The 25911-nt window shown below is 46.9% G+C and overlaps 1 protein-coding gene across 2 annotated transcripts in view; it reads right to left on the reverse strand.

Moving 5' to 3' along the window:
- The window catches only part of LOC144933012 (clathrin heavy chain 1), a 44983-nt gene extending 19919 nt beyond the window's left edge, over positions 1-25064 (reverse strand). For both annotated transcript variants that reach the window (XM_078857440.1, XM_078857439.1), the window contains exons 1-15: positions 24894-25064; positions 16143-16350; positions 13771-14039; positions 11956-12117; positions 11395-11508; positions 10605-10778; positions 9262-9459; positions 8450-8650; positions 7598-7750; positions 3866-3988; positions 3580-3717; positions 2720-2884; positions 1895-2075; positions 1493-1656; positions 255-380 (exon numbers count right to left, since the gene is read on the reverse strand). In XM_078857440.1, the coding sequence (XP_078713566.1) occupies positions 255-380; positions 1493-1656; positions 1895-2075; positions 2720-2884; positions 3580-3717; positions 3866-3988; positions 7598-7750; positions 8450-8650; positions 9262-9459; positions 10605-10778; positions 11395-11508; positions 11956-12117; positions 13771-14039; positions 16143-16350; positions 24894-24935 (2418 nt within the window). In that variant the 5' untranslated portion in view covers positions 24936-25064. The remainder of the gene's footprint in view (positions 1-254; positions 381-1492; positions 1657-1894; positions 2076-2719; positions 2885-3579; positions 3718-3865; positions 3989-7597; positions 7751-8449; positions 8651-9261; positions 9460-10604; positions 10779-11394; positions 11509-11955; positions 12118-13770; positions 14040-16142; positions 16351-24893) is intronic.
- Between the last annotated feature and the right edge of the window lie 847 nt (positions 25065-25911).

Here is a 25911-nt window from a genome sequence, read left to right on the forward strand (position 1 = left end):
TATATACCTGTGTTAATATTAATTAAATTTGGATGTTCAGCATGCAACGATATATTTAAGAAAACAGTTAATTCACACAAAAGCCTGAGGGTGTAACGCAAAACGCACCTCCCGAGTCGTGTCCATATGTTCGCCCACTCACGTGAAATTTGGTGTGCGTTACACAAGTCGCCGTTATTTTAATACTGTCGTTACAGGAACACAAAAACACGAACGCGCGCGTAACACGCCGACCTGTGCAGCAAAGGGCGCACCTTCTGCACGTAGATCTCAATGTACTTCTGCAGGTTGTTGCGGTACAGGTAGAGGACCAAGTCGTGGACGAAGTCGAAGCGGTCGCACACGATGATGAGCGGCAGCTGATCCGTCAGCTTCGCCTCCTGGCGGGACAACACAACCACGCGCGCACGGCACCCCCAACCACGGTGAGCGACGCCCCGCCACCCGTCCCGTTTTAAAATCAAGCGTGCGCTGTAAGAAGTGAGCACACGTTACCGGTGAGCTATGCAAGGTACTCTACACGCTGGGAGATATTTTTTTCAAACGACGGGCACAATTGGAGGAAACTGCGGTTACTAAATCAGCAAAACTCTCGCAGACGGGACAAAATCGACACGTGCATTATATCCCATCCAGCAAGACGCCGCGGGGGATATAATCACCTACGTCTAGATGCAGGGAAGACAGAGGGAGCAGGTTCTAAGAGGCTACCGCAGTGGAGTTTCTGTTTACCTTGTGTAGGTCCTGATTGTCGGAGAAGCGAGGCAAAGCACAGCAGTGAGGACTGGCCAAACAGAACTCGGCTACATAACACACGGGTGGGTGCTGCGGTGTGCTTCAGAGTGTGGTTGTATATATGTGTATAAAAAAATCAATGTCCTTCCCTTGCCTGGATTAAATATTAAGAGCCATTACGCAAATGAAATGTCCATAACGGTAGACGGAGGCAATTGGGTTCAGAGTAATTTTCAGAGTGGAGATTTTAGGCATTACAATTTTCAAAATGGAGCACACTCGGACGTGTGATGGCGGTGCGGTTTGTTTCATCTACACTTCAGAGCGGTTGTTAGGCTTTGGTTATTTTTAGGAGACATTACAGGGTGGCTGGACAAAACGTAATGATACAACTCATTGCCTTCATACACACCGACTGTGGTATCCATCCCTCCCGCCATTAGAGAAGAGCAAAATTTGTGAAATCAGCCTATTGAATATATTTTCTGTTTCAAGACGGTTTTAACGACAAAATACGGCAAGGTTTTTTTTTATTGCGCAATTTTTTTTTGTATATTTTTACATTTACCTTTCGTTTTCGTATGCGATCGACCCACTTCCTGCAATTAGAACAAATAATTTACACCGCCGGTTCAAGGCTGTAAAAAAAAAAGACCGCACTATTCCATGCCCATTCCACGAAACTAACAGAAGAACCTTGACAGCTCCCATCTCTGGAAAAAACCCCACCCCGCCAAGAGAGACACGATGCGCGCACCTTGAGGAAGTTTTTGACGCGCTCAGGGTCGTAGCAATTGCTCTCGCGGCAGATTCGCTCCACCTCCTTGATCTGGCCGGTCTTGCAGGCCGCCTGGATGTACTTGAAGTGCACGTCAGGATCCTGGCTGAAGTTCACAATGGAGCCCAAGAAGTAGAAGAGACCTGCGGTGGGGGGCGGGGGAGCACAGAATACCCGGTGTCACGCAACCACGCATCTTGAGATATTCCCGCAGAGTCGCCCCGGTAAAGTGGGCGGCACACAGATTAGGCCCAAAAGCCTTCAAATGGAAGTCGATGTGGTAGAGCAGCTTCCCTCCCACCTCCTTCCCTCCCCCTTCCTCCCTCCCTCCTCCCTCCCTTCCGCTCCCTCCTCAATCTTGCAAGCTTCCTGTGACCTCACCTTCGAAGCTCTTGAAAGACTCAAAGAGGTCGATGAGGGCCTGGGTGCCCAGTTGCTCGTGGTACTTGGAGGCCACCTGTACACAGATCTGCAGGTTCTGGCGGATGTTGGCCGACAGCATGGCTCGCAGGCACTCCAACGAGTCCTCCACCGACAGCGAGCCAAAGTAGTTCACGAGCCACTGCACACGGCGAGCACGGGTGGAGGGGACATAGAGGCACGTTATTAAATGGCAAAGTAACACCGCTCTCGATACATGCATCCGCCCGAGTTTAAAATTACAAAACATTAATTTTCATTAAGGAAGCTTAAAACTTGTGTCGGTCAGCCCAGGACACAGAGCATCTGCAAATATTTACATAATAAAAACCATCGTTTGTGATTGACTTTCTTTAGCAATGCAAAGGGATGGCTGAAAAAAAAGTCCTCCATCCTGCCACTTTTGTTATTGTGCATTCTTCCTCCTTTACATTTGTAGTCCTGAACCCTCGTGCTCATTTGTGGCCAGGTCGCTTATGAAAGAGAATCTAATAGCTCAGTGGGCTTTACCTGGTACGATAAACATATTTGTATAGATTTTTTTTTAAGTAATTTGTTTACCTTACCTTGCCTATACTTTGCACTCCTATCAGTTTTTGTATTTTTTGTTGTAATGTTCCGACCTTCTACTGAACTTCTGTGAAGAAGAGCTTTATAGCTCATTGGATTCCTCCAGTATAAATACACATTCTGATTCACTTAATAAAAGTCTCATCCCAACGACGCACCCATCATCATTTCGTTTGCCGAGTTTGAGCAATGGGCGGAGCGGGGACACTCGCTCACCTCCGGGTTGAGCAGGTGCGTGTGCACCACGGCGCGCTTGATGTCGTACAGGTCCGTGTAGTGCTCCAGGGCACGCTGCAGGAGCCCCGCCTTCTCGCACAGCTGCGCCACATGGGCACGGTCGTAGTGCGAGAACATCTGGTTGCCTAGGATAGCGTCCGCCACCTGGAGGCGGTATCATAAAAACGATAACGACGACAATGACGTTGGATGTAGACATCCAGCCATGCGCAAGTGCGCCTCAAGATTCCGTACAGAGCGGTGGAGAGTGAACACTGAAAAGTGGAAATTACGGGGAATTTTAAGGTGACCCAGGGAATGGAGTGAGCGTGGGGGCGCAGGGGAAGAGGGAGAGAGAAGGGGGGGAGACAATGTAGCAGCACAACGCACGGTGCAAACGAGTCCCTGGGGAGTCCGAGAGGAATCGGTGCCAATGGAGGCCGGCGCCAACGAGTCCCAGGGGCGCCGGGACCTAGCGCCAACGAGATCCAGGGGCAGACCGGGGGGCCAAGGAGAGACGACTGGAGGAAACGGTGAGAAGGTGCAAGGAGGTGGAAGCATGGTAGATGCATGGGTCAGGAGGCAGCACGGTGGTCACAGCTGATTGAGGGGGAGAAGCAAGAGAGGCTTAAGAGAAAATGTAAAAAAACGAATACAATTATTTCAATCGGGAGCTTGTTGGGAGGATTAAGGAAACTTTGGTGTATGGTCATTCATGGTGAAGGGGGGGGGGGGTCTGATAGGATGGAGGGAGCTTGAGTCTGCGACCCTGCCTTTGGGCAAAGGACTCAAGAAGAATCATTAGGACGAGTGCGGCTCGGTTGAAAAGTCTGACTGCCAGCAGGCGCTGTGGCAGGCACCTGTGGGGCGTGCATCAGGTTCATCTCCAGCAGCCGAGTTTGCAGGTGGCCCTCAGATGGGCGGTTGTTCTTGAGGGCATCGAGCAGGAAGGAGGTGCACTGTTGGATGAGGTTGCCCTCCATGAACACGTCCACAATCTGCAACAACAAGAGAGCATAATACGTTTCCACGTTACCAAGAGCGGGAGAGCTGTAACAATGAATGCTTGGCAAAGGTGTGGGGGGGGGGGGGATATGGGAGGAAGGAAGCTGGGGTGGAGGGAGAAGGAAGTGGTGGGAGTCCAACCTGGTTGATGTCAGCAAGAGGCTCCTCGTCCTGCACAAGCATCTGGGCAAACTGGGTGCCCTGCTCGGGGTTGACGCGCATCACGTTACGCAGCAGGAACACCCAGTCCGGGGTGTAGCCCACCTGCACGCAAAGACAAAGATCCGCCGTAAAGTCTTAAACTAACTAAACCATTTTTATTTCACCAGGAAAGGCCCAATGAGCTTTAGAGCTCTTTTTCAGAAGCGACCTGGCCACAAATGATAGCTCAACGAAGTGGCTTACCATGTGGAAATGTATAGCAGCCAAAAACTCTAAACGCATGTTTCTAAATTTGAAGGCAAATATTATTTTTTATTAAGAGCACTTCTTGCATGGGAGGAAACTGCAGCACCTGTAGAAACCCCACCACACAAGAGGCAATAATATTTACACGTCTGCAGTCAGCTCTATGAACCCAATTTCTCTGATGTCATCTCCTGGGTAGATTGGTGACGCCGCTCGCGTTAAACCAGTATTGCGAGGTCCATTCATATTGAAACAATTCTGATTTGATTATTTTACCAACTGAATAAAGACTGCGACTGATGCAAATGAGTCGTGTTTCCAGACACAGAGTTGCTCTTGGCCTTGTTTCAAATTTCATTCTCAGTATGCACCATGGCAAGCTCACAAAAAATTTAGGAAACCGCCGAAAATACTAATACCAGCATTGAAATGAGTATGTGCGCTGCTGCCGGAAAACCCATAAACAGTTAAAACAGTAACTTTGAGTAACAAGTGGACTCTAAGGAATTTGAACCTCAGTAAATTTCAGCGAGCTTACCAAATAGGGGCTTAATTTCAGCCGGGTCTACGATCCAGAAAATGTATCGATACCTGGCACACCACATCAAGTATGCCTCTCGCTGAGGCTGTGGCTACACGTCACGTGCCTACGCCAATCTACCAGCCACCTCAAAAACCTTTGAGACACTAAGCCAGGGGTCCTCAAACTACGGCCCGCGGGCCCCATGCGGCCCACCGAGGGCATTTATCCGGCCCATGGTCACTAATTGGGCTGCGCTTGTGAGCACTAATTGGGCTGCGCTGGTGAGCACTAATTGGGCTGCGCTGGTGAGCACTCATTGGGCTGCGCTGGTGAGCACTAAATGGGCTGCGCTGGTGAGCACTAAATGGGCTGCGCTGGTGAGCACTAAATGGGCTGCGCTGGTGAGCACTCGTTGGGCTGCGCTTGTGAGCACTAAATGGGCTGCGCTGGTGAGCACTCATTGGGCTGCGCTTGTGAGCACTAAATGGGCTGCGCTGGTGAGCACTCGTTGGGCTGCACTGGTGAGCACTCATTGGGCTGCGATCTGTGAACAAATCTGCAGGTGTAATTAACTTTTTAATGGCACCCGCACCAGTGTGAGCCTGGGGTAAAAGCGGAGTTCCCCCAATCAGACTGCATTGATGGGCAGTGCAGTCTGTATGTCTCTGTGTGGGCAAAGTTATTGCTGGTACTGTATATTGTTTTTGTAGCGCTGTATATATATTGGTATTTTACTAATAGCAATTTTGACTCCCTAGGACACAATGATGTCAAGAAAGAGAAACATTTACTCGGAGTGTAGGATATTAAAAAAACAGTGGACTTATGATTACTTTTTCATGCAGTACAAGGAAAGAGCTGTGTGTCTGATATGCCAGAATATAGTGTCTGTGTTCAAAGAATACAATTTACGTCGACACTATGAAACTCAACATAAAGATAAATATGATTGTTTGGTCGGAGAAGTGAGAAAAGATAAAATATTAAAACTGAAAAATACATTAACAACTCAGCAAAATACTTTTGTGAAGCAGAAGCAGCTAAATATTTCATCACTGCGAGCAAGTTTTCAAGTTGCCAAGCTAATAGTGTGCACTGGCAGACCATTCGTTGAGGGAGAATTTGTTAAAGAATGCCTTCTTTCTGTTGCCAAAGAGATGTGTCCAGAGAAGGCCGATTTATTTAGTACAGTGAGTCTTTCAGGACCTACAATTACACGGAGGATTGAAGAAATGGGAGACAATTTCCATCAGCATTTGCAAAACTCCACAAAAAAAACTTTCCTATTTTTCCTTGGCACTCGACGAAAGCAATGATATTCGTGATTCTGCACAACTTCTAATTTTTATTCGTGGGACGAATGACTATTTCAAAGTCACAGAAGAGCTTGCTGCACTGCAAAGCATCAAAGGAACAACTACAGGAGAGGATATCTATGCAAAGGTTTGCCAAACTGAATGGTTTGGAGCTGAACTGGGCTAAACTAGCCAGTGTGACAACTGATGGTGCTCCTAGCATGGTGGGGTCTAAGAAAGGAGTACTTGCTCGCATTAACCAAGAGATGGACAAACATAACCATTCTCATCCAATAGCCATACACTGCCTCATCCACCAACAAGCGCTGTGTAGTAAATCACTGAAGTGGGACTCTGTTAACTCATTAGAGCTCATGCACTAAACCACAGACAATTTCAGGAATTTCTGTCTGAGCTAAATGTTGACTATGAAGATGTTCTGTACCACACAGACGTCCGTTGGCTGAGTCGAGGGAGAGTTTTGAAACGTTTCTATGAATTACTTCCACAGATTACAGCTTTTCTGTTTTCAAAAAACAAAGAAGTACCAGAGCTCAATGATGCAGAATGGAAATGGCACCTTGCCTTTCTGACAAATGTAACAGAGCTACTCAACAGTTTCAATGTGCAACTTCAAGGAAAGGGGAAGCTCATCTGTGATATGCAATCACATGTCAAAGCATTTGAAGTAAAATTAGGCCTCCTCATCAAACAAGTGAAGGAGGAAAACTTCTGCCATCTCCCCACAACTCAAAATCTGTTAGCGGAAAAACCATTGGTTGCATTCCCAAACAAAACATGTGTGGATTCACTGGAAAAATTGCAAAAGGAGTTCCAATTTAGATTTAAAGAGCTTCATCTCCATGAACAGGACATACAGCTTTTCCGTAACCCATTTTCTATTGACATTGAAAATGTGGATACAATTTACCAAATAGAACTGGCTGAACTGCAGAATTGTGACTCTCTGAAAGACGCATTCAAGTCAAGCAGCCTTCATAATTTCTATGCATTTCTCCCCTCTGAGACATATCCTCATCTCAGGAACCATGCACTCAAAATGGCAACCATCTTTGGCAGCGCTTATGTCTGTGAACAAACTTTTTCCAGAATGAAACATTTGAAATCTCCAACCAGATCTAGACTAACGGATGCACACTTGCATCACTTGTTACGACTAGCAGTGACAAATATGGAACCGGACATTGACCATCTCATTAGCCAAAAGCAGGCCCATAGTTCCCATTGAAATACTGGCAAGTTTGTTGATTTAACTTTACTTGTTCTTCATTTTAAATATTGTATTTGTTCCCGTTTTGTTTCTTCACTTCAAAATAAGATATATGCAGTGTGCATAGGAATTTGTTCATAGTTTTTTTTAACTATAGTCCGGCCCTCCAACGGTCTGAGGGACAGTGAACTGGCCCCCTGTTTAAAAAGTTTGAGGACCCCTGCACTAAGCCTTGGCTGGGGAAGACCCATTTGTGAATAGGTCTAAACGAACATGTATCTTAAAAACGCAGGCGTTACCGCAGCGGCAGATGTTGTAAAAAATCTCTCGAAAAGCTAGAATTCACTCGACAGAGGGCGAATGCGTTCCATTATCTCAAGAGGATTGATTACGACAATGGGTGATCGCTTGCTCACCTTCTTGGCGTAGAGGACGATTTTCTGGAACTGCCCGGTCTCGGCAAAGCACTGGATGACCTTGTTGGGCACGTTGGCGCGGAGGTACACGCTGAGCGCCAAGGTGGGGTCAGCTGTGCGCACCAGGTCTCCCAGCTCCTCAGAGCACTCCAGCTGATCACGAACAAAAAAAGGAAAAAACTCCGCTTCAGTGACAGCGAAACACACCTCTCGTTTTGGAAATGGATGACGCTCTGCTTGTGAGGGGGTCATTACAAAGTCTACGGTATGACAAAGAATGTACACTAACCATGAAACTAATTGCATACAGTTTCCTACACATGCAATGCAAATTGTCCAGTGGTAGCCTCAGGACCTTAATATTAAATGGCCTAAATGACCTGTTTAATTTGTTCCTCAAACCCCTACTTCACAGGACACGCAACTCAAATATTACCAGGAATTTGTTTTCTCTGAAACGACAGAAACGTGGAAGTAACTGGGAGCCATGTCTGGTGAAAAGAGGTTTTCGTAGAATCTAAAATGGATGCGCCGATATTCTCTGGATTTTCAACATTCGAAATTTGTCACTTGCACCCATAAACCTGCCTATGCCAATCGCCTGTAAAATACTACCGACTCAATCTTCCGCTACGAAATGTTCTCAACACATCAATTCAAGTAACAACTTTTTATTCACCTTTATTAAATAGAATGACCTTATTTCCCCCCCCCCCCCCCCCCCGAGTACACCGTTCCTTCTACAACATTTTCCCCTTGCCAAGAGTTCATTTGTACGTACATTTAAATTCTTTCCCACCGTACGTAGCCAACAGTGCCAATTGCAGACGGCACCCCCACTGCCACACCTACCTTGTCCTCCTTGAGCCACTTCTCGAGGAGCTGCTTGCGACCCTGCTGCAGGACAGGGCGGCACAACTCCAGGGACTCGTACTTATTGAGCTGACCCTGGTCCAGCAGGATGCCAAAGTACTGCAGCAGCGGAGACGTCTGGCCCTGCTGGGCTGGCACCGACTGGAACTTGCGGATCGTGTCAGGCGTGCGCAGGATCCCCTGGGCGAGTTGACGAAGGGGGCGGCAGGCAGGGGGAGGGGTGGTGTTTTGGTTCGGGGAGGGGTTGAGGCAGTGGGGGGGGGAAGCAGTTTGTTATTACTCAGGAAAAAGCAGAGTCGAGATGGAATTTCGTTTATTTGCGCAGGGTTAAATTAGTCGAGGCCTACAAGTTGAAAGGGTGGAAGACGACTTTTTTTTTTCTCTGGCTTAAAAGATACGTGGTTAGATTTTATGACCGGTTGCCTCTTCCCCATGAAGCATCTTCATTTATACATTAGCGTACCATCTTCATCTGTCCTGTGCACTGCATTAGTCTCTTCCCTTTAAATAATAAATACCTCTCCCACCCCTCCTATATTCCAAGTCGCCTCTTTGCGCTTCCCCCCCCCCCCGCCTCTGTACAACATGTTGATACGTGGTTGCATTGTATTGTGGAGGTACAAAAAGTTGAAATTGCGGTACGTGCAATACTAACACAAACGCATTAATTCACTGCGAGCTAACCCTTCCATGTTGTATGCCTATGACAATTCACACATAGCGATTTGATTAATTGTTACTTATGCACATCCACGCGAGCGCACACACTCGGGCAGTATGCGGGCACGTACCTTGGGCGCGCTGGCAGCCACCTTGGCGGCCTCGGAGAAGTTGGCCTGCGCAAAGAGCGTGTTGAACTTGCGCGCAAACAGCTCCTCGGCGCCGGCCATGTTGTTGCGCACGGCGAGGCGCAGCGCCAGGTCGGGGTTCTGCAGCACGTTGGTGATGTACGGGATGAGATTCTCCTCCTCCACGCACACCGACAGCACCTGCGAATGGAGACACATGCGCGTGCAGGGAAACAGAATCAGAATCTTTATTTAGAGGAGGAATCCAATGAGCGATAAAGCTCTTCCGACCGTAGATGTCCAACAATGCTAAAAAAAAAACAACGGAAAGGTAAGCAAGTCACTAAAAATAAATACGTAAAAATAAATCAAGTACAAATTGCATAAATACATAAATTCCTGCATTTGCATGTCTTTGTACCTCTATCACACTCATCGCTCTCTTCTCCCTCACGACATCCCCGTCCCCCCAATACAAATAAATAGCCCCCCCCCGTTTTGCCTGCTCCCCTTCACTTGGACAGTATCCAACTATTTTTGTTTTTAAACATCGCTAAACATAACCCCGACCGTGCTATGTCGGCGTTGTGCTGCGAGGCGAAGAATCGATTCGATGCACGCGCAGAGTAACGCGGTCGTTCATGTTAGGAGAACGGTCTGCGGAAGTAGATGTCGCAGAGCAACCGCCGAAGATTCATTCAATTGGCTTCTGTCCCACGCACGAATATACAGACGTTATTTAATGTTCTTGCTTTGGGGCCTAACCACACAAAGGCCAACGCAAGTAATGATACTTGTGTTGATACATTTGATACGTGTCTGCTGGCGCACCAGTTGCAGCTTTGTTAACTCATTCATTCAGAGAGGTGGGAGGCCTTGCCCAATAGTCGATGAAATCCAAGACAAATCTAGCATAGACATTGGCCCATGGTCATAAGTCAACCACCAATTCTGTTGAGAAGGGTTAAGCCTGGATAGTGGTTGGATGGGCGACCACCACTCATTACAACGTTCTAGGCCATGGTGCTCTGTGGTTGGTAGCAGAGGAGACTGCAGCAATATCCACTGTTGTATTGTATTCCATACTTCCACATCTATGCTCCGCCTTCATCAACGCAGCACGGTAAAACATGGCCAAATAACCCCCACAATTCTAAACGGCAACCTCATCCCGTAGTCGACTGACATGTAGATACACACCTAGGACTGCGTTTCTCCCAGGCTATCCGACATGAGTCTAAAGCTTCGCAGAAGCCAAAAGATAAAAAAAAAACAGTTTTAAGTAACCGTAAGGCAAGTGCTACCACCCACGGTGCAAACCCTACCCTACAGCTTTGGCCACGCACCTGCCCCTTGCGGTTGACGCCGATGATGCCGCAGGTGGCCTCGTGAGCGGCCGTGACGAAGATGGTCTCGCCACTGATGCGGTTCATGTAGATGCACACACCGCTCTCCAGGTCGTACAGGTGGATGTAGCCGTACTTGGTGATCAGGTAGATCACGCCGTGCTTCTGGCTCACCTGAGCAGCGGTTAATTTACAATGATTATTAAAACACAATACACATCACGCCAACAAAAGTAGTTTCATACTCGGAATAATGATCGACGCCTCGAAAGTCAACTATGATGTCAAGTCGCTAAAACAAGGAGTTTTGTTTGCAGTTTACGGATCATTTTTTACAAGCAGCAGGAGGAGAGGTGGAAAACAAAAGTGTGTTGGCAGCGGTGTGCAACTATGAAATACAATTCACCTAAGCTCATTTGTAACACTGGATTAAAACAGAACATTTTCAAAGATTAATGTTTTAGACAATAGCCCTTCTTCAGAGCAGAAAGAGGGCAAATAGATCGACTTAAGAGTTGCAAATTAATGCATCATTGTGCCTTGTAATTTAATACCTCACAGCTCGTTAATGCCCTGGAAAGTCACTAATAATCAAAGTGCAACTGTTTCAAAATTAACCTCTCATATACTTAACCATTTAAAACGGCTTTCCATCGAGCATTGACCTTGTCGGTGAGAAGTTCTAATAAAATCTAGCTGTTAGTAAATGCTCAATGCATGTGGTAAGAGAGAGAGAGGGCAAGGCGGGGCGGGCAGCGATGGGGCATGACGTGTGCGCTGGGACACGAACCTGCATGGCCACCGGGAAGTCGTTCTGAGCCTCGGGAGGGAAAAACACGTCCACCGCCTTCTTGGTGAACGCCTGGTTCCCCGCAGGTGGCTGCCCAACCTCGATGATGTGCAGCTGCGGGAGACATCGATACAGAAACAACAACTTCAGGTTTTGTGTTCCCAAAAATACCGCAATCAGCAGGCGGTCGACTCGTGAGCCAACCATGAAATGACCGGACGATTCAGAAGAGGCGAGAGGAGGTGGATTGGGGGCACTCATTCAGAGGTGAAAGCTTGACGAAGGAAGTTCTCGAAGGATGTCGGCAAAGCAGCCGAAAAAGAAAGATGCTGCTCTTTGAATACTTCAAGGAAGGGGCGGCCGTACAGTGAAATTAAGAACAAAACTCAAGATTAGGCAGGATGGAGGGCTTTTTGACCCAAGAAGCTGCCATCGGACATCGGAGTAAACAAGAAAAGAGAAGCATTTGCAGAGATGGAAAAGGAAAGATTTTCAGCGCTCGAGTTGAGGCAAACGAGGAAGGCCAATGATGAGAGCGCCGGGGGGTGAGAGGGCAAGCACCTTTCCCCCGGCCTGGCTGCGGACGGCGAACGTGAAGAGGGTGGAGGACTCTGCGTTGCCCTCCATCTTGAACTCGCTGAAGGCAGCAGCGTGCCCTTCGATGGGCTGCGAGACTTTGCGCTCGACCGAGTAGAGCTGCATCGCGCCCACGACACGGTTTTGCTGCACCCGGCAAAACAAAAACACGAGGAAGAAAAATCATACATACGCACAGAATCTGTGTTGCATTCCACCCCCGATTAACATGATTGGCTAGGTAGGGTGTGAAAAAGTTAAAGATACATACCGTAGATGCACCCCACTTCAGACGTACCAGTCGTAGACGGTGAGTTAATGCGTGAACGCTTTCAACGTCAGTTTGATAAGTGTTAATTATTAACAATGCAGTTTTGGTTCATGGGCAAGAACTCATCTTTAATTTTTAAGGCTCCAGCTTTTATCACTCTTCCCCAATTGTACCAATGCAAATTGTGCCATCGGCATCATGTCACGTGACCACCAAATGCAATACTCCACAACGTAAATCTAAGGACGACAGTCTTAGATTGGTCACACACTGGGAGCCAAAGGTGAGAAGTCAATTTATAAATCACTGCTAATTTTTTTTACACAATCTTATCACTGCTGCAACACAAACGTCGAAACTAACATTTGCATATTATATTACCATGCTTCAGGAGGAGAATAAAAAAAGCTGACATAAAAGGCAAGATAAAACAATGAGAGGAAACATACATTGGCTTGACTACTGTGAGCCCAGTGGGGCGCACTAGGCATCAATTATAGAGCTAACGTCTGATGCTAGACTACAGCAGGAGGCCGCTTAGAAGGGAGGATGTGGAGCGGCACAGTGTAGGGATGTAACGTTTGGATGAATCATCATGATGCGGCATCATGACGATTCATCCATTTGTTCACCGAGGTATGTGTAAGAAAGTACACGGATCAGATTAGATGGACAATTCGATGCGTACATTGCGAGCGTGAAGAATATTTTAAACCGCCGAATTGTTATATCGCTTCTACTACTGTGTTGTATGCTTTGACAAGCACACTGGCCTCCACCCCTTTCGCTGCAGTTTCCACAAACGAAACACAATGAACGTACGAAGGGGAAAAACCCGACTTTTGCACAAGGCGTGAGTGATTAAATGCAAGTGTCGTTAGCCTAAGAATCGATTTCTAACAAATTAATCATTGTAATCCGAGTAGGGCAGGCAATGACTCACAGTAGCCACGATTATAAGTGCTAACCGAATGAGCACAAATGAATTCAGGCCACAATTAGCATCACAAAGAGTATTTTGGTTGCCATCATTCGTTTAGAGCAGGGGAGGGGGACCCTAAATGGCCGACCTGTGAAATACGGTCCACGACTTAGATTTCGTACGGCCTACAACGACACGAGGCCTTCCACATCAAAACAGCCTGTGAAGAAATATTTATCAGTAAACGCAAGCATCTTAGCCACACTAAAAAGGGTTAGCAGAAGTGACTGTTTTTGTGACCAGGCAACACTACGAGTCATTTTAGCAACGCTCCGTCACTTCGGTGGCCTTTAGCCGCGCCATAAGCAACAGGAGGCATGAGTTAATGCGTGGTCAGCAAAAGGAGTTTGAACATCCGAGTTCGGCCTTTGTGAAGAAAGGTCATCCCCAAACCCGTGATAGAAACTTTACGTTTCCAAGTCAAGCGGGTACTTTGGCGACTGCCGCGCCGCAAGGAGGCAGCACCTCCAATTATAGCACGGTTGGCTACGTACGGTGTGAAAGAAGTTCAAAATACATACATGCTACGGGGCAAAAAATTACAAACCTGCGCGGAAATCCCAACGAGCAGCAGCCACTTCTGCTTGACGTCGGTGCGGTAGTTGATGATCTGGCAGCCGGCGAGGCTGGGGTGGCGGTCAAAGGCCTTGGCGGGCTGCGAGTCGCCCTCCATGCTCCAGTGGTAGACAGCCGTCTCGGTGACCAGGGCGATGGTGTTGAGGGAGATCCACTTCCAGAAAAGGACGTCGTCCGTCATGTTGTGCGCCTTCATCTTGCTCTTCATCTCGATGTTGAAAATCTGCAAAGTCTTGCCGGCTGTCGTCGACGGGGGGAGGGAAGCGGGGCGGAAGAGAAACCGGTTGAAGAGAGCGGGACAGCAGCGCTGGTGGTCGCGACGCAACGCTTGCGATGAAGCGACGCCGCGCGATGAAAGCGATGCCCTCGTGAATGGAGCCCGTGAAATATTTTTAGATTTTACTTTTGACCCCGCTCACACTAAAGCAACACGGCTTTCAGTGAATGAACTAAGTAATGCATCAGATTATGACGATGTCAGAATATCTTTACGCATTTCCAAAAATTCAACAAAATTCACGTTTCGGTCGGAACTTAGAATGTTACGCTACACATTATATTTCATGAAGCCATCCAACACATTTAATATAGAATTAAAGATAAGCAAAAGTGAAAAGCCTTATCTTTATTCCTATGAAAAACAGCTACAATGACTGTGAAGCTGCGCGCAAAAAACAAAACTTGACAAGGGGGGTACACCGTACAACACACATGCTCACAACGGGCCTCTAGCCATGCTTTAAAAGTGGGCTCTCAAGACGAATAATAACGAATTACATCGTTAATCATTATCATATTCTGTTTTTTATCAATACTATAACCCACGTGTGAAAGCAAGGCCGGCTAGGACACACAGCACCGAAGAATATGTTTTAATAAAGGACTCACCCTCTGATACAATTAAACAAAAAGAGAGCAAGAAAGAAAGTGTACAGTCAGTGACACACAGGAGGCAGCGGCAAAAAACTTAAAACGTCACACCAGCACCTTTGGCTGCGGTCAGAATATACGCAGAGCCAACAGCAAAAACTGGCCAAGAGCCAACATCAATTAAAATCACGTTGCTGTGTATTTGGGTAAAATTGCGGAAGGGAGGAAAAAAAAGACACCACAGTGCTCTATTTACCTGCTCCGAGACTTTGTTCCTGCTCAAAAAAGGAACTTTTTGAACGGGGGGTTAGTTAGTTAGTTAGAGACCCTGCCAAGTTCTACTGGCCCTGGGTATACGGCACAAGAGATGCAATGCACATGGAGAGCAAGCATGCACAGACAGGCTGCTAACTTTCTCAGTTTATTCCTACCAGGCTGTCATGTTATATATAGGAGAGAGAGAGAGAGACAATTATGAACATCACAAAACAAAGAAAGCAAGTTTTGGGAGGCCAATTTTTCCAGGCACATTGACAACTGTTTACAGCATAACAGCAGCGGATCAAGGAGACTGCTGCCTCGTTTATAAGATAAACCTAGCGCTGACATTTTGGCTTCACGCCAAACAAGTTCCAAAGCAAAAAAGTGCACAACAATGGCTGTACATGCCGAGGGAGGAACGTTGATGCAGATCGCAATCTGGTGGAAGCAGGAAGGTTAACAAAGCCATAAATACAGCTCATTGGAAAAAATGTGCTACCTGTACAGCAAACAGAGGTTTGTCAGTGGGGCTTACCTTTCAAGGGCCATGCAATGCATATGCGGGCAACTTGGCAATGCACCCTTTGCTTGTCATGCCCTCCGAGGCAGCTTGCGCTCCCACTACAACTATGCAATGAGACCCAACTCATTTTTTAAAGGAGCGTAGCGTACGAAGGTGCAGTGCAACATCTCTCCTCTCTAAGTTTGCCTGCACCTGAGCGTACTCGGCAGTGCAGCGGACGATGGCGACACGCACACGGGGCCCCAAGACGACACAAATGCACACAAGAGAGCATCGCAGCACACAAAGCGGCCACGCTCGCATACACAAGCGACAGCATGCACACAGCAGAGAGAACACGTGCAGGCACACTCATGGTGTGGGAGGGAGGTGGTGAGGGGATGAGCACGCATGAGCAGTAGCGGTGGCAGCAGCAGCATAAACTTGCGGAACCATCGACTGCACTCACTTAACAGAACGCTCGGTTTTAGAAGCGAGAGGCAAGGCAAAGCAGCGACAGCAACCAAACAAAAACTGTTGTGGTTTATCTGAACTAAAAAAACTACTCCACTAATTAACAAACTGGGTGTTCGCAAAACAAGACTAGTCAACTGCTCCTACATTTCCCGGCTTCAAATAAAACACGGGGGATGGGTCTGCATAACGACCGGCTGGGCGAGCGCACGCGGGAACGGACACGGGGCGCCCACCTTTGAGCGCGATGACCTTGCTGGCGGGGTTCATAATGGCCGAGTCGGCGGAGATGGGCCTTCGGATGGGGTTGGCGGTGTCGTTCATGTCGATGATGACCACCTGCGCCTGCTCCGCCACCTTCTCGCGCACGCAGATGAACTTGTCGGACTCCATCGTGAGGGTGCTGAACCCGATGTTCGCCGGGTTGATGCCCACATTTTGGAGCTGTCGGCACACGCACACACAGGCAGACAGACAGGCAGGCCTTCTATTAAAACAAACGTAACGACCGTTTTCTGCTCAAGACGCAATCTAAAAAATAAACAAATTAACCTCATGGCGGGACCCCGGGGTCCCGAATAAACACAAGTCTAAAGCGTAATTAATTACTTTACTTTTGGCAACTCCGTCCACCGCGTACATAAAAGCCGTGACCCACCAGAAATCAATCCTCTCGTTCTACAACAAGCACCCGTCGTTGCCAAAATTGCTGTAGTCATTAACAAAACTTTGATTAGCGCATCGTGTAGAGCTCGTCGAGAGGAATAGATTGCTGTATCGTTCGCCTTCAGACATAATATTACGTCACAACGCAGTTTATGCGAATGCTGGGTGGGCTTATGGGACCCCGGGGTCCCACCATAAGGTTCAAATGGATACATCTGCATCCAGGCTGTGTGCTGTCTGTCCAACAATAATTTAAAGAAAAAACGTGTAAAGTTTTAGTATCGCCAATGCAGATATCTTAAAGAGCACAGGCAGTTATGAGCGCACACCTGACCATGATTTTAAAGGCTCCATTTTCATGAAATAAACTTCAAACCTCTTATCGGACAGCCTGGGAGACAGCTTAGGTACTTGTCAACAATGGTTCACTGGTTTTGCATTAGAACCCAACCATCATCATATCACCCACATAACACCTTTAACCTATATGCTCCACAACAATGCACATCGTAGCATTGCGTTGGTTTTCTGTGCCAAGATGGTAATGTGGTTGAGGTGTCTTTTGGCTGGTGGGGGGGGGGGTCCCGGTTAAATTAACAGATAAACCTGCAACTTCCACTTATAAAACCTGAGATTGTATTGGGTATTACTCCATACATTCTAAATGAAATTCCTTTTCATCTACAGAACCTCACCCTCCGATAAAGGTCACATGGCCTTCATTTCCAATTTATATTCGCTGCAAATGTTGCATTCTTAAGGATGATGGGCACAGTCTGAATGAGAGGTTCATTAAACCGAATAATGTTTGGCAACGGGTATCGTGCAGCACCATTAATAATTTACCGGGGTGGTGTGGGTGTGCAGACACACGAGCCATCTGCACCCACTGTATAATCCCTCGCAGCCAACCGAGTCCCCCGCAGGAGGGCAGCCGGTAATGAGGCTCTCGTTTGAGCTCGGCTGCTTATCCAAAGCAAAGTCGGGCCCACTGTACGGAGGAACAAACTATACATGTTTGCCAGGGACGGAGGAGATTGCGACAGTAAGCAGCAGTGTGCCACCACCACCTCCTTTTGCTGCATTCCAAGTTTATGGAGGTACGCGAAGAAAAAAACGGGTAACGATGTGACGTTTCAGCTTTCTAAACCAAGCGACGTTAAGCAAAACTGCCGACGGTGGCTTACTGGGGCCCCCATGTATTATTGATGGCAAGAGTATTCATTTAGGCGAAGGGACGCAGGAGAAGGAGCAGGAAAGGGGCGACGGACGAGGCTTAGCACGATGTTATTTGTTCCGAAACCCAGAGGGTAAAAAAATGCCCCGGTGCTGAAAGGGCAGCACGCTCACATGACACACTTAAGTCGGCCCCTGGCTGCCGCATGGCAGTGCCGGCGCCGTGCCACCTCAGCACCTCAAGTACTTTCCTCTCCATGGCACCGGAGAGGGCTTTATCGCTCGGCCAACGAAAACATCAGCAGAAAGCCAGCTTGTAGAATGAGAATGTTGGGTTTTTTTTACATTTCGGAAGCGCAACAAATAAAAAAGGCACGCAGGGCAGGTTTTCAATTCTGCTGAAGAGAGAAAATGTCTGACGCTAGCTTCCTGCCTCATTTCCAGCTTTCGAAAAATTACTGCCACCGAGAAAAAAATACATCAACCATGCACTGCTGTGGATTTCTGCCAGCCAGCTATCTGTTATGTACACTTACATGAAACACGAGTCACCGACTGGAGAATCGCCGTGTACTATTTAGAAAGCACAATGTGGATTTTTGTTCACTGGAATTAACAGGTCTCAAAAGTGAGGCCTTCGTGCAGTGCGATGCGGTCCAATTAAGGGGACGCAGCGGTGAAAACGGACGCGAACACAATCCGTTTCACATTGTGTTCAATTCACGACACTGGCATCCAATTGAGGCCACTGCCTGTCAATTACACAAGATAGCTTGGAACAAAAACTCTGGGTCATCCATGCCCAACAACTACAGGAATGTTACGTGTCTTTGTTACTTTATTTCTCCCATTTAAAAAAAATCATTAAATGTATGCAGAAAAAATGAATCGATCCAACTTGATCCAGGCGATTAAGCTTGGTTAGGTCTAACATTTAAGAGGAAATTTAGGTAATTTACTTCATACATGGTCACATTTATAATTTGATAGATCTCCAACATTAAACCGCAGTAAGTAAATCCCAACTGGTAAGCGGTAACCAATGTACCTTGAATTTAGCATCACACATTTCACTCAGATGCAACACTGCACATTAAAGTCAGGTCAGATCACCGGTGGCTTAAACAAATGCCTCCACTGCATCCACGTTTCTTAATAAAATGGTGGTATTTGCAAATTATATAAGCACTCAAACCCACTCCCTACCCTGGCCAGAACATTCCGCCATCATTAATCGTCAACGTCTTGTTTGCGTTTGCGCTCGGCGTGTGCACAAACACACACACACATCCCAGCATCAAGCATCACCAAGGTCACTTCGTGTTCTCTTTACCCAGAGCCTTGCGGCTACAGGGGGAGAGAGAGAGTGGAGCAGATAGAATGGGCGGAGGGAAAGCGGCGAGCTCCGCAGAGCGGCAGGAATGCAACGCACCGAAGACGACGATAAATGGTGAACGGCAAAGCTACCCGATTCCCCTCCCTGCGTGGGTGCTGGCTGTTAATTTCCCAGACACGTGATCTGTGTCGCCATGACTCATCCAGCCTTAAAAGGATATACCAACCAGCGGTTGACAATCACCCATATGCTAAACCAAGAGTAAATCGATAACACACAACAATCTTAATTGACAAATGACGTGGCTATTTAAGGGATATTTATATTGCCATCTTGAAACAAAGGCTCTCAGCACCAGCAGACATTTAAAAATGCTGGAGGGCAGTGCCACTCCTTTGCGAAATCCACGTCACAAGCGGACATGTCATCGCAGCCCTACCCACCCCTCAGCTACAGCTGCACAAAAAGTACCCCATCCGAGATGAGGCGTGCTTGGCTGTTTTACACGTTAAATTATGAAAATCCAGAAATACACACACACCGATGGCTTCAATTAAAATGTGTCAGTGTAAGATCAGTGTTTCCCCACAAGCCACCTAGACTCACAGTGAAACAACCCAATTAATATCCCGAATTATAATATTTCATCCGCTAGGCATGCAGAGAGGAGAAAATAAATCACGATTCAAAGATTAATGTAAAAAAGATTGAGTTGTTCAGCTGTGCTTGCCAAAATCCCCAAGCCAAAAAAAAACATTCAAAGAAAAAATAACCACATAACGTCATAAACAAACGTTTAAAAAAATGCGTAAAGAGGGAAGGAAATAAAAAAAGAATAAAAGACGAATCCGCCCAGCTCTTGCGTCACGCAAGCACGGTCAGGCACAAAGATGACAGCACGTAATATCCCAACGCGTTCTTGATTAAGGTCATCGGTAAAGGCTGCACTCTATGGAGACTCTTTCCTCGACTGATTAATGGCGGACACCGTCCACTCGTGAAAATCCACCCTCCGGTCGGGCTCAACCACTCGCTGGTAATCTCAGCATATCCCAGCACGATCTGCATCACCAAATGTTACTGGTTGCAGAGCCAGAGGCTGCTGCTGGTTATGAAGCCTTGCTTGCACTGCATAGCAAGCACCCCCAGGGGACCCAGCACACTGCCCAGGCCTTTCCTCCCAACACCACCTACGCCCCATCTGCCTCATTTCAATTTTAATCGGAGAACAATCGGAGAACTGGCACGGGTCCGAATTGCTAGAACAAACAAATTGGAAAGCAGGGGAGGCATGCAGGAGAACATTTTTTTAAATGTATAATCTATCACTTGTTTTGGTCACTGCCAAAATTGTACATAACCTTCAGAGAACACACACACACGTAAAACATCTCAACAGGCAATTAAGAGTGCCCATGGAAGAAAAGGTTGCCCCGATCACAGAAACCGTGGACGACTATTTATAGTCATTGCACTGGCACGTCACGATATACCCAATCAATAAATCAGTGAAACCTCTAAAATGGCGAATCAAGAAATGTTTCGTTAAAAGGCAGCGATTTTCTTTATGTTTGTGTGCATATAGTTACATTGTCACCATTCTTAAGCCATTGTATCCACAAATAAAATAACGTTTGTTTGATTTCTAACATCTAAAACTTGTAATTCTATTCCTTTCTATGCTGTAATGGTAAAAACTCTGATACTATGTTATTATATAATCTCCCTTAAATAACGCTGGCTCTTACCTGGTTATGAAAGTCACCAATGTACCCATTATTAAAATAAATGATTATTACGTAACCAAGGTCTACATTAAGCAGCAGATAGAGAATGGCCAACGTGTTCCATCATTTACAGGACTAATGTTTCAATGAGCAACTTGTTCCCAGGGGTCTCCTCCCCAGTGTCATGCATCAAGTCAAAGGTTAACAACCGTGGCGTGGATGACAGGCGTTATTAAAGAGCGTGCGGGGCGTACTGACCAGTAACCACAACTGCCCCTGCCACACAGTTTGTACAAAAGACAAAGATCCCCAGTATCGACTTAACAGACTGTTGGGGCAAGTGCCTTTAGCGAGCAGCACCGATTAAGGCCAGCACAGCATGGGGGGGGTGGGTGGGCAGCACACGCCCGGCTGCCATTGTCCCCCCCCCACTGGCGATGTTTTTACACACCACACCAGGTACGAATTTGAGACTGAGTCGACCTAGCAGAGGCCCCAGGACGGATTCAGATAATCGTCACTTGTGTTGGTGGCCGTGAGCGGGAATCCGACTCGGGTCGCCGGGTTCATGGCGTAGTGTGCTAACCACTACACTACCGCTCCCCACTGCACAGACACACACAGACACATGCACACGGGAGTATGAGGGGAGCTACGGCCTGCCGATGCACTTGGTAAACCATCACCAAGTCAGATGACGCACCTGGATTATTGAATAACATTTTATTATGGCTGTCCTTGTTCTTTAATCTCTGGGTTTTATAGGAAACAGTGAGCCTTCGACCTGAAATCACCATACGTGTGTGCTCCAACTAACCCAGACAAAATACGAGTAGATTTTTTTCGTGTGTGCACATATGCGAGTGAAACGTTAAAATGTTTTTCATTGGGTTGATTTACACTCTGCCACCACACCAAATATACGGTAGTCTTTCCACACAAATTCATTCCGAATATAGTTTTTCAACAAAACGTGCAATACCTGTTTTTTTTAATTGACTTGAACTAACCCCCCCCTCCACCTTTACCATGAGCACCGAGGAAACTAAGAAACATTAACGCCGTCAGCGTTAAGCAGATTACTGTGTCACGTCTGTCAAGCCAGGGCTACAGCCTGGGTGCACTCTGGGCACGTGGATTATTCAACAGCATGTACCTTGACCGGTCAAACTACGAGGGCTGCACACGTGCCCTGGGACAGAACAAGCCACGCAAGCCACTCTACTGGTAAATCCGGCCGACTAATGACTTTCTACCCAGCGTGCAGTGGTAGGTGTGGGACTGCGGCACAAAACCTGTAAATTCCACAGGAGCAACCATAACCATCAAAGAATACTGGGTAGGCGTTATTATAGTCATAACATTTTTTTTTTACAGATTAGTCAGTTTCAAAAGCTAAAGGTATTTGGGTCTATTGGCCCATAGGCTCTCAATCAATGTTCTGCACAATTTGTCCACGCGCTGGTGTAAAAAAAATATTGTACGTAATGTAGTTCGGCAGTTTATATATCAATGGCTGTCAAAGTCATCACACAAAGTTGCAGAAACGTACCCCCCAGTACTGTTGCGCTTTGAAACCTTATCTCCATGCACCAACTACTGTGATCATAAAATATTAATAACAATTCATGCTACTGTCCTGAAAATGACTGCAATCGAGTGAATGTTTTCCTAATCTCTTCCAAATCTCCCCCAACGACACACACAGAATACCGTGTATTGCATACATGACTCATACAGGCCCTGACCAAAGGTACTCACTTTAGCAGTCCTCAAGGGATGATAAGATGTTGACCACATTCAATACAAACAAACGAGTATAATACGTGTGCATATCAGTATGAACAGGATAATATAGCATTGAAAGTGTACAATATAACACATACAGTATACACGCACACAAGCCGTCGTAGCCCGAGTATATCACGACCTCCCATCAAACAGACACAAGCTGACTCACCATGTCAAATAGGGTTAAGTTACCATATTATACAGCCTCGAATGTACACAATATACACTGCCAATTAGGGCAGTTTATGAATGGGCACCTGTTCCATTCATTTATATAGTCTTAAATTGTTGTATTTAGGTCAGGTCTCCCGACAGTTTCAATGGGGGCCATCGCGGCTTAAGGGCAATATTAAATGATGACACCCGACGCGCCCTGCAGGTGCGTTGGGGGTGAGTTGGAGGAGCCTTGCCCAGCTGAGAATGAATGCGTCTTGTAGGTGAGAAGACATAAATTCTCACCAACCACAACTCATCTGGAAAACTAGTACACAAAACACAGCATCTGAAACACACACACTCACAACAACCATAACACAATCACCTGAGGTACACGAATAACCACAATACACACAATCGCAGACTAACCTGATGAAATGGAAATTGTCTCCCGGAAAAAAACCACAGCAAAACGAACAATTATTGAACCTGAGACGTACGGGTGCCATGGTGGCGAGATGTTAACTACTTCGCCTGGTATACAGGGGGTCGTGGGTTTGACCTAGACCCTGACACCTGCTGTATATGTGGAGTATGCATGTCTCTCTCCCGGTGGTCGCGTAGATTTTTCTCCGGGTTTCTTTCGGGTGTCCCCTCCACGTTTAGAAACACGCGTATTTGGCCGCAATACATATCCAAATGATAAGCCACTTCGTTGAGCCATCTCATTCGTGGCCAGGTCACTTCCGAATAAGAGATACGTAGCTCGGTGGGCCTTACCTGCTAACAAATAAAAATTGTTCTTTTTCGTCTTGATTTGAAGCTTTCGTGACTGCAGGAATCCATACTCTTTGGTTCTTTCGGTAAAGTCACGTAGGTAGTATACACACATCTACAAGACACACACCCTTAGATGTGGCAAGGTGACACGCACCTGCCCTTACACATCCACCAAACGTGGCAATACAGTGCAAAAACGACGTAAAGGAGTCGGGGGAACGTTGCCCACAGTGCTGCATTGCGATGTTTGGGCCCCATTTCTCCTACGGAGTGTTGGAAGGAAATGGCAAACGCACCGTCGAAAGCGCCAGCCAGTTGGTGGAAATTCCAGTCATGGCAAGGGCGAGGCAAACCCGCACATTACAGAGCTCTGCTTACCTGTCCGTAAAGTGGTAACTCAGATCCAGAAGAAGAGAGAGAGAGAGGATGGTCAAATTACTAAACAGGATAAGGTACTGACGCTTAAGCGAATAAAATTCTAAATGAAAGAAAAATAATTCAATGACAGACTCGTATGGGCAATGACAAGCCCGCGAATTCTTTCACAAGACACCGGCTGGCGTACGAGTTAAGACACTATAAGGCGTTGGCACCTTAGAAGGATCAGCATTAGGCAAGAATCAAAGATTAAAATTTTGTATTAATAATTTCCCCGTCAAAGTCTGAATGAGCTGGGCCCCGGGGCCTTCATTTCCTGTTCGGAGCCATCACATCAAATCTCCCAAACCTCGCCTCGCACTCACCTCACCACCAGCCACAACGAAACATTAAACGTGGCAACACTGCGACATTAGTTGAGTTGTCATAAAGAAACATCATGGACTTAATGTTCTATTGAGGAGAAATAAACGGGGTTTGTATGAACTCCACTCATCTCTCGCAAGCCTCTCGCCTTCAAGCGAACACAGCGCTCGCATGTACGTGGCGTCGAGCAGCACAACATTAAAACAGAATCACACACACACACAGCATCGTCGTTACAAACATAAATCAGTTATTCATCGTTACAATCGTTAATTAAAACATTTTATTTCAAGAGATCGAGGGCCGGACCCCGCCCGCCCTGGCAAGGCCGCCCCGGACAAACCTTTCAACAACCCGGACGCCAAACACTTCAAACAACGTAGCAACACCACCATCACCACCACCAACCAACCACTATTATAACCGCAATAACCATCGCAAACAGATAACATCGCAACAACGATGCCTCAAACCAGCGTCGAGGCGTTCGCCAATATAGTCCTGACCGCGCCCGGCAGCAAGCGCCATTACCTTGGCCGTCACTCACTCTCAACCACGTCTTCATTACAATCACCACCACCACCGTCACTCATCAGCAAGCACGGGCTCACCTGGATGTGCTCCTGGAAGCGTATGGGCAGGATCTGCGCCATGGCGAGAGGAGGAGGAGAAGGCGGCGGCGATGGAGGAGGAAAGATCGGGATGAGACGAGGCCCGGGGTCGCGGCTCTGCGGCTCCGCGTCCCGGAGATGGCGACCGCGTCAAGTAGTCCCTGCGCAAAACCCCCCACCCCACCCCCCTCCTCCACAGCCCTCCCACCTCCACGCGGAGCGATCCACGCGGAGCGATTCCGCGGTAAAGAATTCGCAATTCGATGCGCCGAATCGACTCTAGAAGTTTTGGTCATAGTAAACTATGCTGTGGATTTCACACCTGATGATGATTGTTTGTGTTGCAGTCGAAACGTCGTGAGAATTTTTATTGTTTTAGATTTTTATTATTTTATTTTCTCCCTTCTACGTGATTTTACCGAAAGAACCAATAATATGAATCCCTGCAGTCACGAAAGCTTTAAATCAAAACTTAATAATGTTAAACTCTTTATAAAAACTTATTTTTTTTCTTTATTTGACCAGGTGAGGCTCACTGAGATATGTGGCTCTTTTTCAGAAGTCGTCGGATCACAAATAATACAGGACTGGCAGTCCCCGGACTTACGAACCTCGCTCGTTCGTAAATTGAACGGTTCGTAAGTCGGGACACAATAATGGTACCGTATTTAAATGCACAATACGGTCAGTGTTATAATAATGTGTTACGGTTAAAAAAACAAGGAACGCATAGTTAAACTCATAAATTAGAAGGGATGTTGTACATTTGCCGAACCAAATAGTTTCCCGTTCGGTTCGCAATTGCGAATTCACGTTTGCAAGTTGGATTGGTTAAAAATAAATATCTTGTGGAAAGTCGTTCGTAAATGCGGATGTTCGTAAGTTGGGCGTTTGTAAGAATTTGAACTCCTCCACGAGAATGAATCTGATGAGCTATAAAGATTTTTTTTATACATGTCCAATATTTGGTTTAGGGATCAGCAAGTTACATCAACAACCAAAAACAACACGAGACATT

This window comes from Lampetra fluviatilis, chromosome 6, assembly GCF_964198595.1.
Source record: "Lampetra fluviatilis chromosome 6, kcLamFluv1.1, whole genome shotgun sequence".
Taxonomy (NCBI): Eukaryota; Metazoa; Chordata; class Hyperoartia; order Petromyzontiformes; family Petromyzontidae; genus Lampetra; species Lampetra fluviatilis.